General features: G+C 35.5%; 1 protein-coding gene across 1 annotated transcript in view; it reads left to right on the top strand.

The window, feature by feature from the left end:
* FMN2 (formin 2) overlaps positions 1–17,678 on the top strand; it is a 330,212-nt gene that overhangs the window by 177,266 nt on the left and 135,268 nt on the right. The window contains exon 7 of the mRNA XM_055146884.1: positions 3,045–3,132. Coding sequence (XP_055002859.1) covers positions 3,045–3,132 — 88 coding nt within the window. The remainder of the gene's footprint in view (positions 1–3,044; positions 3,133–17,678) is intronic.

Here is a 17,678-nt window from a genome sequence, read left to right as displayed (position 1 = left end):
TTTGATCTGCATCTCCCTGATGATTAGTGATGTAGAGCATTTTCTCATGTGCCTCTCGGCCATTCGGATTTTGGGATTTCTTTGGAAAAATTTCTGTTCATTTCATCACCCCATTTTTTGATCGGGTTGGCAGTTTTCTTCTTGTGGAATTCAACCAGTGTCTTCTACATCCTTGACATCAACCCCTTATTTGATGGGTGGTAAATATCCTTTCTCATTCTGTAGACTGTCTTTGTACTTTGGTCACTGTTTCTTTTGGAGTATAGAAGCTTCTTAGTTTAAGATAGTCTCATTTATTTATCTGTTTTCATTTGTTTGCCCACTATGTCATCTTTGAAGATACCATTGGCTTCAGTGTTGTGGAGGGTTTTGCCGACCTTGTCTTCAATGTACCCCCAAGGATGTCTTCTTGATGTAGATTAAAATTAACTAATGTTAAGAACACATTTTTATTTATTTATTTAATAATTTTACTTAAGGAACCATGGTTTTCAAAGTTATTTATACTTGAGTTTTAGGCATATAATATTTCAACACCAATCCCAGTACCAGTGTCAACTTTGCTCCACTAGTATTTCCATATTCCAATTCCCTGCCCCTTACCCACCCCGTCTGCCACCTTGACAGGCACATTACAAAATTCTGTGGTTGCAGCTTAGATCTAATGTTTTCATTGTTGTAAAGTCTGTGCTTTGGATATACAACTAAACCACTCTTCGACATCATCAGTACAACTGAAGCCCTCACCTTTGTTCCCCGATTACTCTCCTTTCTCATCTTCCTTCACACCTTGATTTATTTCTCTGTCCTGCTCCTTCCTAAACTCTGGGATCAAGTGTGATTTGGGCACCTTCATTTTGCTATGTTCTATTCCTTCATCCAGTTATTCGTCATTCCACAGATAGTGAGATAATCCTGTAAAACACATTTTAAAATGTGGTAAGTTGAAGCGGACATATTTGTTAGGAATGTAGTGATCATAGTATTATGAGGAAGACTTTACAGATAGTTTAAGATTCTGCTGAATTGAAGGTATAAATAAAGAAATACAGTGACAGGCTAAATATGAGTAGAGACCTTCTATATGGGTCATAGAGCAAGGACAGTAATGTGCTGGTATTAGAAATCTGGAATATACAGTGATTTCATCTGATGAAATCAGAATGTTTTAAGTTAAGAAGGTTGAGAAGGACTGGAAGGAACTGGCTGAAGAGAAGATTTCAGGTAAGGGAGTTCTGGATATGTTATTAGTACCCCAATAAGAGGAGAAGACCTGTGGATCAAAAATGCCTACTGTATTAAGAAGCAGAAAATTGGAAGAAGCCTAAGTAAAATCAGTTTTGTCATGGATGGTACCTAGACTACAGCTGTAATTAAAAAAAAGTTTTAGGACTTAGTTGATGCTTTTGGTTTATGAATGTATTCTTACTGAAGTTCTAAGCTATTTTTGTTCTAGCTGTAATGACATGTTTAAAGAATCATAGGGGAATAAAATAAAAAGAATTTTTTTTTAAGGAAGGACTGCTTATAAGAGATGTTAACCCTTTTCAGGGGAAATATCCAGATATGACTGTGAAGTGTTTTGTGATTGGTGCTTCTGAGAGCATTATATTCTGATTTTGGAGAACAAATAATGAATTATGTTATCAAAAATATTGTTTTATTTTATGTACATGATAGCTGGTATGATGATTTTATTAGTTTTCTAATTTACTCAATTTAAGTCCCAAAGAAAAATAAGGCCAACAAATGTGATCGTTGTTTGAATAGCTAGTATTTCTAGTCATTGTAAATAATATCTTCATTTCTTTTTCCACTGTTTCTGTGTTATATCTACTTATAGATATTTAACATTAGCAGAAATTAATGCCCTTCACATAATTAGGGCCTGGGATAATAGAGTCATAAACAAGATCAGTGGGGTGTAATTTTCTGGACAATGTAGTTTAAGGAAAACTTCTCATGAGATTTTGTGTGTGGACTTTTACACAGCTCTTCAGATTAGATATTCATATCCCTCTATTATTAATATTGATTTTTAAAAGTTTAAATATTGAAAGTTTACATAGGAAATGTGGGAAGAAATGTAGGACAAGAGGCACTTCTTGTCAAATAGTGAGGTTCCTAAAAGACCTGAATTGGGACCAGGCTGATAGTACAGGTATCAAGCACATCACTGGCTTAAGTACCACTGCATCCTCAAGCTCAAGCAATGAACTCTTACATAGTATTGTTGGGAGTGACCCCAAGGACCCCTGGAAAATACTTGGGAGGTCCCTTACTAATAAGAAAAAAAAGGAGGCCTGAATAATAACACCATTTCTAGTTTGTAGTCAAATTAATTGGGTCTAACAGATTCTCTGTGTATACTGTTATATTGGAATTTATGTTAACTGTTAACCTTCACTGTTGACCTTAACTATCAAAACGTTGCATAATATTTCATGGATTGTGGCAGAGGGATATAGGATATAGACACTATGCTAGCATATGCTGTTTGGTAAGTTGTACCTCTAAAATGGCTGGAGCGATAGCACAGAGGGTAGGGCAACTGCCTTGCACGTGACCGACCCGGGTTCGATTCCTCTGTCCCTCTCGGAGAGCCCGGCAAGCTACTGAGAATATCTCGGCTGCACGGCAGAGCCTGGCAAACTACCCATGGCGTGTTCGATATGTCAAAAACAGTATCAACAAGTCTCACAATGGAGACGTTACTGGTGCCTGCTTGAGCAAATAGATGAGCAACGGGATGACAGTGACAGTGATATAAAGCAAAATCATTTTCTGAACTAGTAGAAATTTTACTTATTGACATGTTTGGTTCTTAAACTGATAAAGAGCACGAGATTGTGGCTGATAGTAAGTAGTACTGAGGGAAATGTAAATTTTATATATGTAAAAGATTAACCCCCAAAGCTCTTTTTACATAAGTTTTGAGTACTTTGAATAATGGCATTATTTTTCTTTATTCAGGATTAAAAGTAACATGTTATTAAGCATATTACTCAAGTTCAAGTTAACATTTCCCCTTTCCTTTTGAGCAGGTTGTCAAGCTATTAAGCAACAAAAGATCACAAGCTGTGGGAATATTAATGTCTAGTCTTCATTTAGACATGAAAGACATACAACATGGTAAGTATTAAAACAAAAAAATCAACTTTTGAATATCAAGTTTGGACTGAAATATGTGATAACTGGTAGATAAATGTTTATAATATATCTGTATATTTTAAGGTTAATATGTTTTCTATAGCTGTTACCAAACTTCTTCCCATGATTATTTTTGGAAAGGTTGCTATTAATTTAGCTTTTCTATAGTTTTTTCATATTTGAGCCTAATAATCATGTGATGTGTTTAGTCTGTATTTATAAATATTTAAGCTCATAATTGCTATTCCCACTGTCTTCTGTAACTAGTTTGACTATATCTGAGGCATTTACTGCTAGACATTATACTTAAGAGGAAATGCTGAACACTGGAGAAAGCCCAGTAAAGGACCATATATCAAAGCCTGAAAATATCTAGAGAAACTAGTTGGCCAGAAAAAAGTATATGTTGAGACTTGTGTCTCCAATATTTGATGGAAAATATAAAGAAGGGGAAGTAAATAAAATTTCTTAGGAGATAAAGTTCAAGAGGTATATAGGAATTGCGGGGGCAGCTGGCTTCAATCGTTTTAAAATGATCTTATGCTTATAATTGTCAAGTTATAGACTTGATTGCCAAAATAAAAACTTCTATTTGTTGGAAAGGCTAAATGATCAAGTGTCCCTCTTGTTTCTGACAGAAGGTATCTCTCTTCCTCTCCTTTTCTGAGGTGCTGGGAAACTCTGAAAGAAACAGTGAAGCAAATTGAGTCTGTATAACTTTTTTCAGGACAGAAAACTGGTCTTTTAGTTATTTCGACCAGCCACTTAGAATTTTTCACACATAAATTGAATTTCTTTTCTAATTGCTTTTAAAAGATAGTTTTAAATCATTCTTCACCACTATTGTTTTTGATCTGACATAAACAATAACAATCTTTTTCTTATGTTTTAATTTGTATCTTTAACAGAAATTTTGAAATATTTCTGTTCGGAATTCTGGTGAATTTTAAGAATTTAAAGGCAGTTTTTGAGGATGGAGTGATAGTAAAATGGGTAGGATGCTTGTCTTGCATATGCCAACCTGGGTTCCATCCTGGTCATCCCATATGGTTCTCTGAGAAACACCAGTAGTGCTTCCGAAGTGCAGAGCCAGGATAACCCATGAGCTTCTCTGGTATAGACCAAAAAATAAAAGTGTCTATATTTTAATACTTGGATTCTAATCTACAATTGACTGTCATGGGGCCAGAGTGATAGTACAGTGGGTAGGGCATTTGCCTTGCACACAGCCGGCCTGGGTTCAATCCCCAGGATCTCATATGGTCCTCCAAGCACTTCCAGGAGTAATTCCTTTGTGCAGAGCCAGGAGAAACCCTGAGCATCACTGGTTGTGACCCAAAAGGCAAAAAAAAAATTACAATTGACAGTTATACCTATGCCAAGTTCTCTATTGCATTTATGCTGAGAGATATTTACCAAACATGAATAAAAAAATAAATTTATTTTCAGAATGTCACTTAAGCTGTCTTTAAGCAGGCTAAAACGTTGAATTATCTGGCGGAATACTAGTTTACCTACTAAAGTATACCACAGACATTATAAAGTATACCACAGACATTATAAATCATGGAAACATTTAACTGGCTTTCTAACTCACTTTTTAAAGATGAATACAGATACTATGTGTTAGACTTTAGATATTTTGTGGAATAATTCATAAGTAGCACAATTCCAATCTGCTGATGAGTAATCTTTAATCACAATATATGTTCTTATTAAAATGTTTTGCTGGTGAGGAGACTTCCTGAAGCTGAAGTACTGGGGGTAGTAGTCATAGAGTAGAATGCCAAGACTGGCGCCTAGAAGTACTTGGCATTTCTAAAGCTGGCAGTTGTAAGCCAGTTAAGTCATAGAATGAAATCTGAAAATAATGATATGGTCCTTTTGTTCAGTCAAATATTCAAACCGAGTTAATAATGAGAACCATATGAACAGAGGAGTCCTCTAACATCTGTGTCTGTGGTAAAGCCAGTGAGAGTTCATTGAAAAATTGCTAGTTTCACATGCAACACTAATAATAACATAGCATGAACATCAGTAGTTGAAGGGTCATACAGAACTATGCATAAACTTTATCTTCTCAGAATATTGCTTGAGTTACTCTGAAACCCTGAGCATAGTTTTCTTAGAAAATAGCTGCCTTAAAAGTCTGAAGTAGCAATCAAAGATATCTTTTAGTGAAACAGTTCTGTTATCTTTTGATATATTGTCTGGTATCATGATTTACTGTGTGACTCATTTGTGGTCTTAGAATAAAATTGACTTCTCTGAAGGTATGCATCCATTAAGAAATCAACAAAATATTACAACAAAACAAAACAAAACATTTTTGATTTGATTGTAGAAGTAGCTATAAAAATTTTAAAGACCTCTAGTATAGAAGAATAAAAAGACCTTTGGCAATCACATTTCTTTATTAAGTCACATAGCTTATTAATGGAACAGACAAAACTTGAACTCAACTTCTTCATTAATTAGTTCTGTTCTTTCCATTCACTTTGTCAGTTCTCTAAGGTCATGCTTTCATAAAACTAGCATCGATATCTACAGAGTGGTATATATATTATAAACATCTGCATCATTTATTTTATTATTTCCCGTCAAAACTCTAACAAAGTTTAGAGTTGAGTGTACTTTGTTTTAAAGCACAAGCTCAGTGGCCTGGAGGTTCCTTCCAGTGATTTGCCACCAGTGTCAGTACAGTTTCAGGGCTGAGGATGCTGTCTCTCTGCAGTGCAGTGCCTGGATATTGGAGGACCAACAGGACTACACTCTATTGTGCTTGGAACCCTCTAGGAAGGCACTTGGTGATGATCATGTGCCAGGAATTAAACTGGAACTAGTAGCTTGCAAGGCATGGGTCTTGCTCCCTGTACTATCCTTCTGTCCCCTGTAATGTTTATTTTTAAGTGTCCTGCTGTGAAAAGTTTGATTCTATGATCTGAGCACCGTACTCTGAGTAGCTCAAACGAGTTATGCACATATGCTCAGTCATGTTCAGATAGGTAAATGTAGGGTCTTGGCCACAATGGCACATGTGAACTATACAATGTTCCATGCAATTTAGAGAGTGAAAAAGGATTAATTATTTTTATGGGGCTTTTTTTAATGTAGCAAATATGTTAAGCACTCCACAAATAATGAATTTGTATAGGGAGGTATAGGAAGGGGAATGGATTGAAGAAGATTACAGGGAAGTCTGAGTTGATGAAATGCAATTTTGAGTCTCTCTGGTAGCTACTAAGCTCTACCCATAAGCTTGAACAGTTTTCAATATGAAAAGTTTTTCAATATGAAGCTCATGTGCTACATGGAAAAAGTCCCACTCTATTGGTTTAGAATAAAGTCTGGAGCGAAGACAACTTTCAGAGAGGATTCACTGTGCCTTGTGCTCTGGCTTGGGGGCGCTCAGTATAGTATGTTCTAAAATCAAACTGAAGCTTGTCATACTGTCAACTTTTTAATCTACTGAATAAGTTGGTTTCCTCAAGCGTAGAGCTCTTTCATTGTTAAGGTGGTCTACATCATTTACCTTGGGTTGGTTCTGATCACCATTAAACTATCAGTAAATAGTTTATATGTTGGGATAATGTTTTTATTCTTAGAGTAAATTCAGTTTCCCAGTTTGATAATTCCCTTGGATTCTCTTGCTCCTTTTCTTTAACATGAAAATTTCTAATATGTCAGTTCTCTGATGCCTCTGTTAGATAATTTACAAATATATTTTAGCCACTGTAGTTTGTTCTGGATAGAATTATTCAAGACTCTTATTTCCAAAAATTGGTGTTATAAAAATATTTTATAGCCTTATAGCTTATTGTTATGAAAATTGCTGTGTTCATTCATATTTCAGGAGTCAAGTTGGTATTCATAACTTTTACCTACATTTTAATAGATAATAATACCTACAAAAGAATTTCAATGTTTGTAGGATTTATGTTTACTTTCTACAGTCTCATAAGCACTATATCCATGTAATATGTCTTATAGATTATAATAACTTTTGTGAGTAAAAGGGTGCTATTAATACTATTTCTCGGAGGTCTGGAGGACAGTGGGCTAGTAGCTTGCTGTGCAGGTTGACTGAGCCATGTTTGATTCCTGCAACCCATAACCCTGAGCATAGAACCAGTAGTAAGTCCAAAGCTCTGCAGGATGTGACTCTAAAACAAATTTTTTTTAATGGATTGAGAGATAGTATAGCTGGTAAGGCACTTGTCTTGCATGCAGTACATCTAGGTTTAATCCCTGGCATCCCCTATGGTCACCCAAGCCTACCAAGAGTGATTGATTACAATGTGCAGAACCAGGAGTAAGACCTGAATCCAGGTGGGGCCTCAAAACAAACCAAAAAACTTCCTGGGTAGAAATGCAAGGCAGAATATTTTTAATTTAAATGTTTTAATTTAATGGTAAAGCATTTCTGATGACATTATCTCTTGTATATAGATAGATACTGGAATATATATATATATACATACATATATAAACAAAGTCATTCATCTACCTTTCTGCCATCTCTATTTAAAAGTTCTGTTTCACATAAATTCAGAAAGATGACAGAGATAAGAATCTGTGACCTTTCTTGTCTATACCAGATAATCCAGTTTAGCCAATGGTTGAACATAGGATTATTTAGGGACTAAGTATCAGGAAGTGTTATTAAACTTCAGCTGTAAACTCCACTTAATTCTTATTTTCTGATTGTGGAAGAGGGTGGGATAGAATATATCTAACATATATTCTAATCAATACTTTTTATTATAGTTTTAAACAGTTTTGTTTGTTTTGTTTTGGCTCACATCCAGCAGTGCTCAAGGGCTAACTCCTGAACTATACTTAGGAATCACTCCTGGAGGGCTAAAGATACTATATGGGATACCAGGATCAAACTCAAATCTGTCACATGTAAGGCAAGAGTCCTACCTGCTGCACTATATATTTTATATAACTTTATTTTTAGGTATTTGTTGGCTAATTAGCAAAGTTTCAGTGCCTTCAGTAGAGATAGCTAAAATACTTGGTCTAAGTGCCTTCAGAGCATGGGCTTTTTTTTATGTAATGCTGGGCAGCTCTTCTGACTATGTGGTCTGCCTATGAATTTTTGGTTTTAACTGACTCATTCGAACTACTGCATTTCCTCCAGGCACTTACTTTGAAATAGATTACAAATATTGTAACACGAGATACCTAAGATGTGTTTAGTAATACTGAGCATAGAAATATTACAGAGGTATTAACTACAGCATTAATAGCCCAGGTTTTTTTTTTTTATCATTTCTTCCATTTAATGTCAACTGGTAGTATGGACTTGTGGACAATTACTGCTAAATATGTATTTATTGAAACTGCTAGCCTCTATAAATATTGAAGTATCAGCATCATGTATTTTGAAATTTAAATAAGATGATCACGTAATCTACATGTTATTTCATTATTAATTTGGTTGATATAATCAATAAATCAGGGCTCTTTTTGTTATTGTTCTATCTACTTGATGATTGATTTTAAACATTTAAAAAAATGTAGTTTAGGATACTCTATAAAGACCGACAATATTTTATATTTAATTTAGAAATTTCAGTGAAGTTTTTCTAATTTTGACTTCACATTGAAACTTTGCATCAACTTGTTGATGTTCTTTTTGCTTTTCTGCTACTGACCCCTCTCAAGGACTCTATACTATTGTCTTGATAATTGTCCAGTAATAAATTACCTAAGGTTGTAGGTACATAAGAAGACATTTGCAGTCTATATTCATTGCAGCACTATTTACAGTAGTCAAAATCTGGATATGACCCAAGTGTCCAAGAACACTTAGCTGGATAAAGAAACTATGGTAGATATATACAATGGAATAATATTTGGGTGTATGGAAAGTTGAAATCCTTCAATTTCCTGCTATGTGCGTAGATCTGTAGAGTATCATGCTAAATAAAGTTAGTCATAAAGAAATGGACAGACACAGAATGATTTCCACATGCAAGATGTAAAAAAAACATAATCAGGAAATAACATGCCAAAAGAGAACAGAAACTGAGAAATTGAGAACTGATCAGTAGGAAGCTTACTATGCAGCAGAGTTTGGAGTTGGGGAGATAGGAAAGGGAGGGGAGCACTGTCACAATGATGGAAGGAAGTGGCCACTCTGGTGGAGGAGTAAGAGGTTCTGCTCGAAGGTGATAAAATGTTATGCGTGAAACACTATCAGTAACAGTATTATAAACTACAGTGTCTAAAACTTTTAAACAAAAAACTGCCTGTCATAGCAGCAGGCTGGTAGGTGGGAAGGAATTCTGGACCTTGGTGGAGGGAAGTAGATACTGGTGAAGGGATTGGTGTTATAACATTGTATGCCCAGATTCCAATCATAGATAACTTGTAAATCACAGAACTCAATAATTTTTTTTTAAACAAGAGAAATGCTTTTGACAAGCAAGGTGCATATTCTCAGATCTTTCATATCAGCTATCTTTATTAGTATCTCAAGGGATGGAATTAGTTATTAGAATTAACTATTAGAATTAACTATTAAATATGTAATTAGAGATTACAAGAGAGTCTCTTGCCCGCACACCTGGTTGTCTTCCCCAGAGGGGATGGGCTCCAGCTTCCCTCCCCACCCTGAGCAGATCTCCAGGCGGCTGAAGACCACCAGAACTTAGCTACAGCCATGCTCGAGGCCCCTCTCCACGCTTTGGACAGGCCTCATGCATGAAGATACCAGCAGAGGAACCCAGGTGTGTGTAATCCCATCAACGGCCAACTTCCAGAGAGAGACTTAAAAGCAAGCTCTCAGAAGTGGTATCTTGTAGCTACTTCTCCCTCTGGGAGACAATGGCAAGTTTCTGAGAGTTTCCTGCCCACATGGGACAGCCTTGCAAGCTTCCCATGGTGTATTTATATGCTAAATCCAGTAACAAGCTGGATCTCATTCCCCTGACCCTGAAAGAGCCTCCAGTGGGACATTGTTGGGAGGGCCGAGTTGAGATGGACTTCTAAGATCTCAGGGAAAGGATGAAATGAGAAGTTACTGAGCCCACTGGAGAAATCGATGATCAATGGGATTTCGTGATCATGATCGTGATGTAATTATAATTAAATATTGGTTCCTTTTTTTTAAATAATTATTGTTAGAATGTGTAAAATGCTCATGAGAAAGATAGTTCATTTCTATTATAGATTGGAGAAAATTGGTGAAGTTGGCCAATGCCTTAACTATTATTTGCCAGAATAGACATCCAGCTCTTTCATTCTTGACTTTTATTCAGTGTTCTCTGCAGTGTTTTAGCTAGTTTTATAATGAGAACATGTGTTATTTCAAAAAAGGAAGCACTCTCAGTATCTATATTGCAAACCATAATGCCCAAAAGTAGAGAGAATATGGGGGAAATTGTCTGCCATAGAGGCAGGAGGAGGGTTGGGATGGAGGGGAATAAGGGGGTTACTGGGGACATTGATGGTGGAAAATGTTCACTGGTGGAGAGCGGGTGATGGATTGTTGTATGACTGAAATTCAAACATGGCAGCTTTGTAACTATCTCACGGTGATTCAATAAAAAAGGAATAAATAAATAAAATTTTAAATATAGTAAAAAAAGGAAACACACACACACTTATACATATATATACATATAATAAACAACTGGTAAAAGGATAATGCTTTTGACTTCTAGTTATTTTTGGAGTTACTAAGACATAAAAGTAAAATTTAGCAAGTTAAATATATTCTTTTAAATGTATTTTTATATAAATTCCCCAGATCATTGAAAATTGATTCCTTGGAGAAATGAAACCGTGGAATTTTTTTCACACTTGCAAACAAAATGAAGAACAATTTTATTATTGAGTTTCCTATTATGACTGTACTATTGCTCTGACTTGGAAAGTGGGTCATATTATTATCTCATATTAGGGATGACAAAAGGAAGCATAGATGGAGATAGATTGATAGTGTGGGTAGGGCACTTGACTCGCAACTTGTCCATTCTGCATTTGCACTTGTCTATCCCATACGGTCACCTGAGCCCTGCCAGGAGTACCCCTAAAAGGGAAGTATAGCATAGCAAAAGAAAATTGACATCTCAGTGGAGTTGTGTGATATAAATGCAGCTTGTCTTGACCCAGATTGACCCTCTGAGAACTGATCTTCAGTAGGAGGCTTGCCACTGGTGTTGGGGTGGGAGGAAGGATGGGCTAGGGAAGGGAATACTAGGACAGTGGTAGAAGGATAAAGCGCCTGACATAGAGGCAGGGAGGGAAATTGGGGACATAGATGTAGGTAGTGCAAATTGGTGAAGGATTTGATATTGGAATGTTGTAGGCCTGAACTTAATCATGGGTACTTCGTAACATTATGATTCAATGTGATTCAATGTAAAGGTTTAACAAGGTTGAGATTTTTGTCAAGGTAGCATACTTCAAGGGAGGCATATAGAATAAAGGGTGAATGCTCTTTAGGAAGGGGATAAATACTGTGTGTTAGGACATAAGGGAGGGAAGTAAGGGACTGTATAATGAAAGGTGGATCCAAAGGATTATCTGAGACTGATAAGAGAAGACTTTGAGCCTACCCTGGGAGTTACATAAAATAGACTCACTTATTCCCGTGAGTCAGTAGATTGAGATTGTCATGTGAACTGAACCCTTATTTTTTCCCCAGGGAAAGGAAAATGAATGATTAACATTCTTTATGGGAGATACAATTACTTTTGGTGTTTGTGTCCATTTAATGCAAATTCCCTTTCTAACATTTACACCTTTGTCATCATGGTCCTCAGATTTGAACTATAGGGGAAACTTGATTTTCCACAAATATAAATTTTTATTCATGGGACTGGAGTGATAGCACAGCGGGTAGGGCGTTTGCCTTGCACATGCCCGACCCAGGTTTGATTCCTCCATCCTTCTCAGAGAGCCCAGCAAGCTACTGAGAATATCCTGCCCACATGGCAGAGCCTGGCAAGCTCCCCGTGGCATATTCGATATGCCAAAAACAGTAATAACAAGTTTCACAACATTACTGGTGCCCGCTTGAGCAAATCGATGAACAGTGGGACGATAGTGCTACAGTGCTATGAATTTTTATAGCACCATTAGGATTATATCCCACATGCATCTGTTATGATGTTGCTTAGAGTATTCTAGATGATTTGGGAATAGATCAATTGAAAATATAAAGCAAAGTGCATACTATTTATAGTAAACATGCTCTGTGCTTTCAATGATTCATCTGGAAAGGGAGAATGTTTATCCAAGATTTTCTAATTTTTTTCTCATTAAGTTCACCAAGAAAATAGACTTCAAAAATATTCTTTTCACTTTTTATAACTAATCATTGAAGCATCATTCTATTATATATTACATAAGTTTCAGGTGTGCATCATTAGAAACAAAACTGGACATATGTATAGATACGCATTAAGTATATCACTAAAAAGAAAAGTGCATTTAGATGACCAGAAATTGTTTTAAAATCAGATAATGTGTATGCATTACTTTTGAATTACTTAATTATTTGGTAAAAATAAATTGAAGGATATTGGGTAAATTAATTGATTCATAGCTGTGCTGCTGGGAGATGAGGAGTCTTTATTAAGAGTATTCCCTGCCATTGCTGGCCTGATTTTTCTGTGTGTGGGCCTGGAGGTATAGGGTTCTTTGTGTTCACTTGTGCTAGAGGCCACTGTGGTGCTCAGAGGGTGAAGTGATACCCAGGGGATCAAACTTGGGGCTTCATTCATGCAATATTCCTTCCTTTGAGCCATTTCTCTGACCTTTAAATAATTTCAGATAAAGCACAAATACTACTCTAAATTCTAATGGGCTCTGGTATTTTTGAATGTAGAAATGTTTATAATAGTTCTTAAAGGTATAGTTTGCATTTTTGAGATGAATTATGAATTATGTTTCTAAATATGAATTATCCACTGGTTGGTCTTTTGAACCCCAATACTTGTTATAATGTTTATGTATTATTATTTGTTGTTCAGTTACCAGTTTTTAAGGTTAGTTTGCAACCATATAAATAAGAATTTGGTGCTTCTGTCCTCAATTATAATTGTGCAAAGAGAACTAGTTGTGGAGAGCCAGATGCCCTTATCTCAGCAATAATCACTAGAATGAAGTATTCTCATCACCTGCTGCACATATAGAGAGATCTGGATATCAGAAAGAAATTACATGAATATTCTAGTACCTGTGATACTCTTGAAAAGTAATACCAGAATATTTGGTCGAAGGTTTGGTAGAAGTGTTGAAAGTAGCCTGCAGTTAACTTCTTTCTTTCTTTCTTTCTTTCTTTCTTTCTTTCTTTCTTTCTTTCTTTCTTTCTTTCTTTCTTTCTTTCTTTCTTTCTTTCTTTCTTTCTTTCTTTCTTTCTTTCTTTCTTTCTTTCTTTCTTTCTTTCTTTCTTTCCTTCCTTCATTTTATTTTTGGGTCCACACTTAGTAAACCTCAGAGCTTACTCCAGCTCTGGCATTGCTCAGGGAACTATATGGGATGCCAGGGATTTAATTCACTTCTATTGAGCGCAAAACAATAACCCTACCTAAACTGTCTCTTCAGCCCCTATTTTCAACTTTTAACTTCATCCTGTACCAGAAAGTATGGAAGACAGGGTGCTTTTCCCTCTGTGATAATCTAGCAAGTACAGCTAAGTACACTTAACTGGGAAAGAGGGAGACTGAAGTTGTGATAGTTATATGGTTTGCATTTTTGAGATGAATTATGAATTATTTTTCTAGATGCGAATTGTTCACTGGTGGTCTTTTGAACCCCAGTGCATTTTTCAGTGTTCATGTATCATTTGTTATTCAGTTCTCAATTTTTAAGTTTAAGTTGCAACTATATAAATAAGAATTTGGAGCCTTTGTCCTCATTGTAACTGGGAAAATAATAACAGAAAATTACTTCTATGTGATCATTGAGGATTGTAATTCTAGTTAAGACTTAATTTTTAATTAATTAGCAACCCTCTCCCTTTCCCCCAACACAGTTTCATTCACATATATCTTGAAAATGAGGAATAAACAAAACCACTAAGGAATCTTTAAGTGGGGGGATTGTGTTTTGAAATTTTCATTGTCAGATCAGTGGTTCCATTTGGAGGGAGTGGTTGTTATATTCAGGAGCAAGTAAGAAAAGACATGAACAATATTTTGAGGATTGAAAAGGATTTCTGGTCTCAAGGCAGTAGATTCAGAACTATAGCACTGTCATAGCACTGTCGTCCCATTGTTCATCAATTTGCTTGATTGGGCACCAGTAACATCTCCATTTTGAGACATGTTGTTACTGTTTTTGGCATATCGAATACCCCACGGGTAGCTTGCTAGGCTCTGTCCTGTGGGCGGGATACTCTCAGTAGCTTGCTGGGCTCTCTGAGAGGGATGGAGGAATTAAACCCCGGTCAGCCGCATGCAGGGCAAATGCTCTACTTGCTGTGCTATCGATCCAGTTTCAGGACTATGAAGAAAATTTTCAAATTCTAGCTCATGTTGAAGTCTTAAAGAAACACTATACATAGAATGCTCTCACCTTGAATTCTAATGTTTATCTATCACTCATAGGGCTGGGAACAATATTGTGTCACATGATGGAGCAGACCTGTGGTGATGTTGATGGTTACGGAGACAGGTTAAGCTTTTCCAACTCAATGACTTTCTCTAAGTAGTGATACCCACCTTTACTAAAATACTTGCACATATTACCAGTGATCAATCAAAGGGTGTCAGGAAGCTTTGCCAATAAAACCATCCTTTTTAGTGAAAAAAAAAAAACTGGGACTGCAGAGATAGCACAGGGATTAAGGCGCTTCCCTTGTACATATTGATATGCTTCAATCCCTGGCACTTCAAATGGTCCCAAAGGCACTGTTAGAAGTTACAAGTACAGAGCCAGGATGTAAATCCTGAGTACCAACTGTGGTCTAAAAGCCTGAAAAAAATGTTCCTTGTAATATTCATGAGAAGAGGATAGATGCATGTTGATCTATTTTTTTTTTATTTTATTGAATCATCATGCGATAGTTATAAGTTTTCATGTTTGGGTTACAATCACACAATGATCAAACACCCATCCCTCCACCGGTGCACATTCCCCACCACCAATATCCCGGGTATACCCCTCCCCACCTTTCCCACCCTCCCCCTGACTCCATGACAGACAATATTCCCCTACTCTCTCTCTACTTTTGGCCCCTGCAATACCACTTCTGAGAGCATGTTGATCTATTAAATCAAGAAATGTTGGACATTGTATGCACAATGGCTGAAAATTTAGAATAATGAAAGAGGGCGAGTGGAAAAAGCTAAACTAATAGTTTTATCAAGACTTGACACTGAGCAGTTTGCAGAAACAACTTCAGGGTTGAAAATAATGGGTTTCAGGATAGGAGAGTAGATGGAAGAAATCTTGTCTACCTGTGGGGTTTACATTTACCATCCAGCTAATGAAGTATAACTAATGCTCAGCAGTGTATGTGAATGATTTTTTCTATTTTACTTAGAAACAAATTTTAATAAGAACTGTAGCAGAGAAATTTCAGTGTTTAAAACTACTTCCTTTTTATCTGACCCCCATTTCTCTAGACAATGAAATTTAAAAGTAATTCTTACAAATATACACATAAAAAGAGAAAAAAAAGAAAGATATTAACTGAACAAAATAACAAAGATTTAACAAATGAAACATCACACATTTGTGCATTGTAATTATGTAAGCAAACCATAGAATTATTCCAAGAGGGTTATGATATTTATCATGTGTATTCTTTAGAATTCCTTTTGTATTTTTAAACATTTGGAGAATTTAGTCATGGGATACTGGTCAAAATCATCTCTAGTAGCATTGAAGGAAATGCCTTTTACCTTTTAAGTTTTGTTTTATAAGTTCTGATCTTCCAAGCATTTTAAATTTTCAGTGACTAAGCTTCTTTGTTCTTCTATATCAATTTGTCAGACCAAATGTAAATGCTAATATATAACATACTTAGAGTTATGAAGTACATGTTTAGATCAATTATTTTAGAAAGGAAAATTTTTATTTAAAACCACACTTATAATCTTTGTACTGATATCTGTTTTGTATTTCTTTCAAAAATCAGACACTGAAATCAGTATGATGGTTATGTGTATAAAAGTTATTTTGACCAAAATATTTTAAAATTTAATATATTCTATATTTATAGGACAATGTGTATATTTACATTTAAAATAAAATTTAATACAGATTCCCTCTTAGAGCATGTGTTAGAAACTACTGGCTAATGTGGTCCCAGGTTTGGGTCCTATTTCCAGAGAGACTCTAAGCTTTATTTTACAAGAGAGCATAAATGTTTACCTAAGCAAGAAGGTGAAGTACGTTATGCCCAATAAAGGACATTTTGCAGTGCTGGTTTATGGAAAACATTCAACAGACAGTGGATATTTTACACAAAGGACAGTTGTTTGAAACTATTTGCTCATCTATACACTATGCTTAAAATAAATACTATCTGGAAATATGCCAGTCTTTTTTTCTTTCTTTTTCCTTTCTTGCTTTTTTTCCAGTCTCTCATTTCACACCCTAGATTTTGTCACCTGACAAAGTCAAATAAATTTTATCTAAACAGTCAAGATCAGCCCTGACTAGATGCCCTGTATGGTCAAATCAGCAAACCTCTCCCCAAACAGAAATGAAATACAATATTGCTAGATTAAACCTACATTAATTAGTCTACCATGGTAATCATGTTTGCATTTAAAGATTTTATTCCAAAAGGATCACAGTCTTGTATCCATTTATTTTTTCCCTCTGCCTAGACAAGAAGGCGACATACTAACTCAAACAAAATACATTTGTGCTCCAACAATTTAACTTGCACAGTTTTATAAACAAGGCCCATAGGTGTATAAAGCCTACTGACTTAACCAATAACTTATGTTGTTAACCTTGCAGAAGCAAGTATGCTTGAGATGTGCCAGTGGTGGACTGGGTAGCAGATTTATTATTATTTTTCTCATTAGGAAAACCTTTATGTAGCTAAGTACAAAAATTGTACAACTCTGGCATTCATTGTATAAAACCCTATAAAACCACAACTGTGTTAAATTGCCTGAAAAGAGAGGATAATACAAATAAATGCAATTGACCAATTATAGATGCTATAAAATATAATTATTTTTGAATTTATGACAAATAGCATTTTTAATAGTTTGCTTATATAGAGTAAACTGTAAATACAGAAACGATCAGATTTATCACCATATCCAGGACTGAGGAGAGTTAGAACATTGAGTATTTGTTTAATTAGCAAATGAATTATATATTTACTTAAACAACAAAACACACTTTTCCTTATAGGTGAACACAAATTTTTTCATTTTTGCACAAATTGATGATTTTCAATTTTTTTAAAGAACGTGAACGTATTTTCACTTGGTAGTTAAATAGTTCACTTTCAATATCTCAGTTTTCAATTGACATATATATAATTACATGACTATCACTTAAAATATAAGGCTCTGAGCAATCATTGACATTGTGCA

The sequence above is a fragment of the Sorex araneus genome, chromosome 9 (genome assembly GCF_027595985.1).
Source record: "Sorex araneus isolate mSorAra2 chromosome 9, mSorAra2.pri, whole genome shotgun sequence".
NCBI lineage: Eukaryota > Metazoa > Chordata > Mammalia > Eulipotyphla > Soricidae > Sorex > Sorex araneus.
This window is presented reverse-complemented; position numbering and strand designations above follow the sequence as displayed.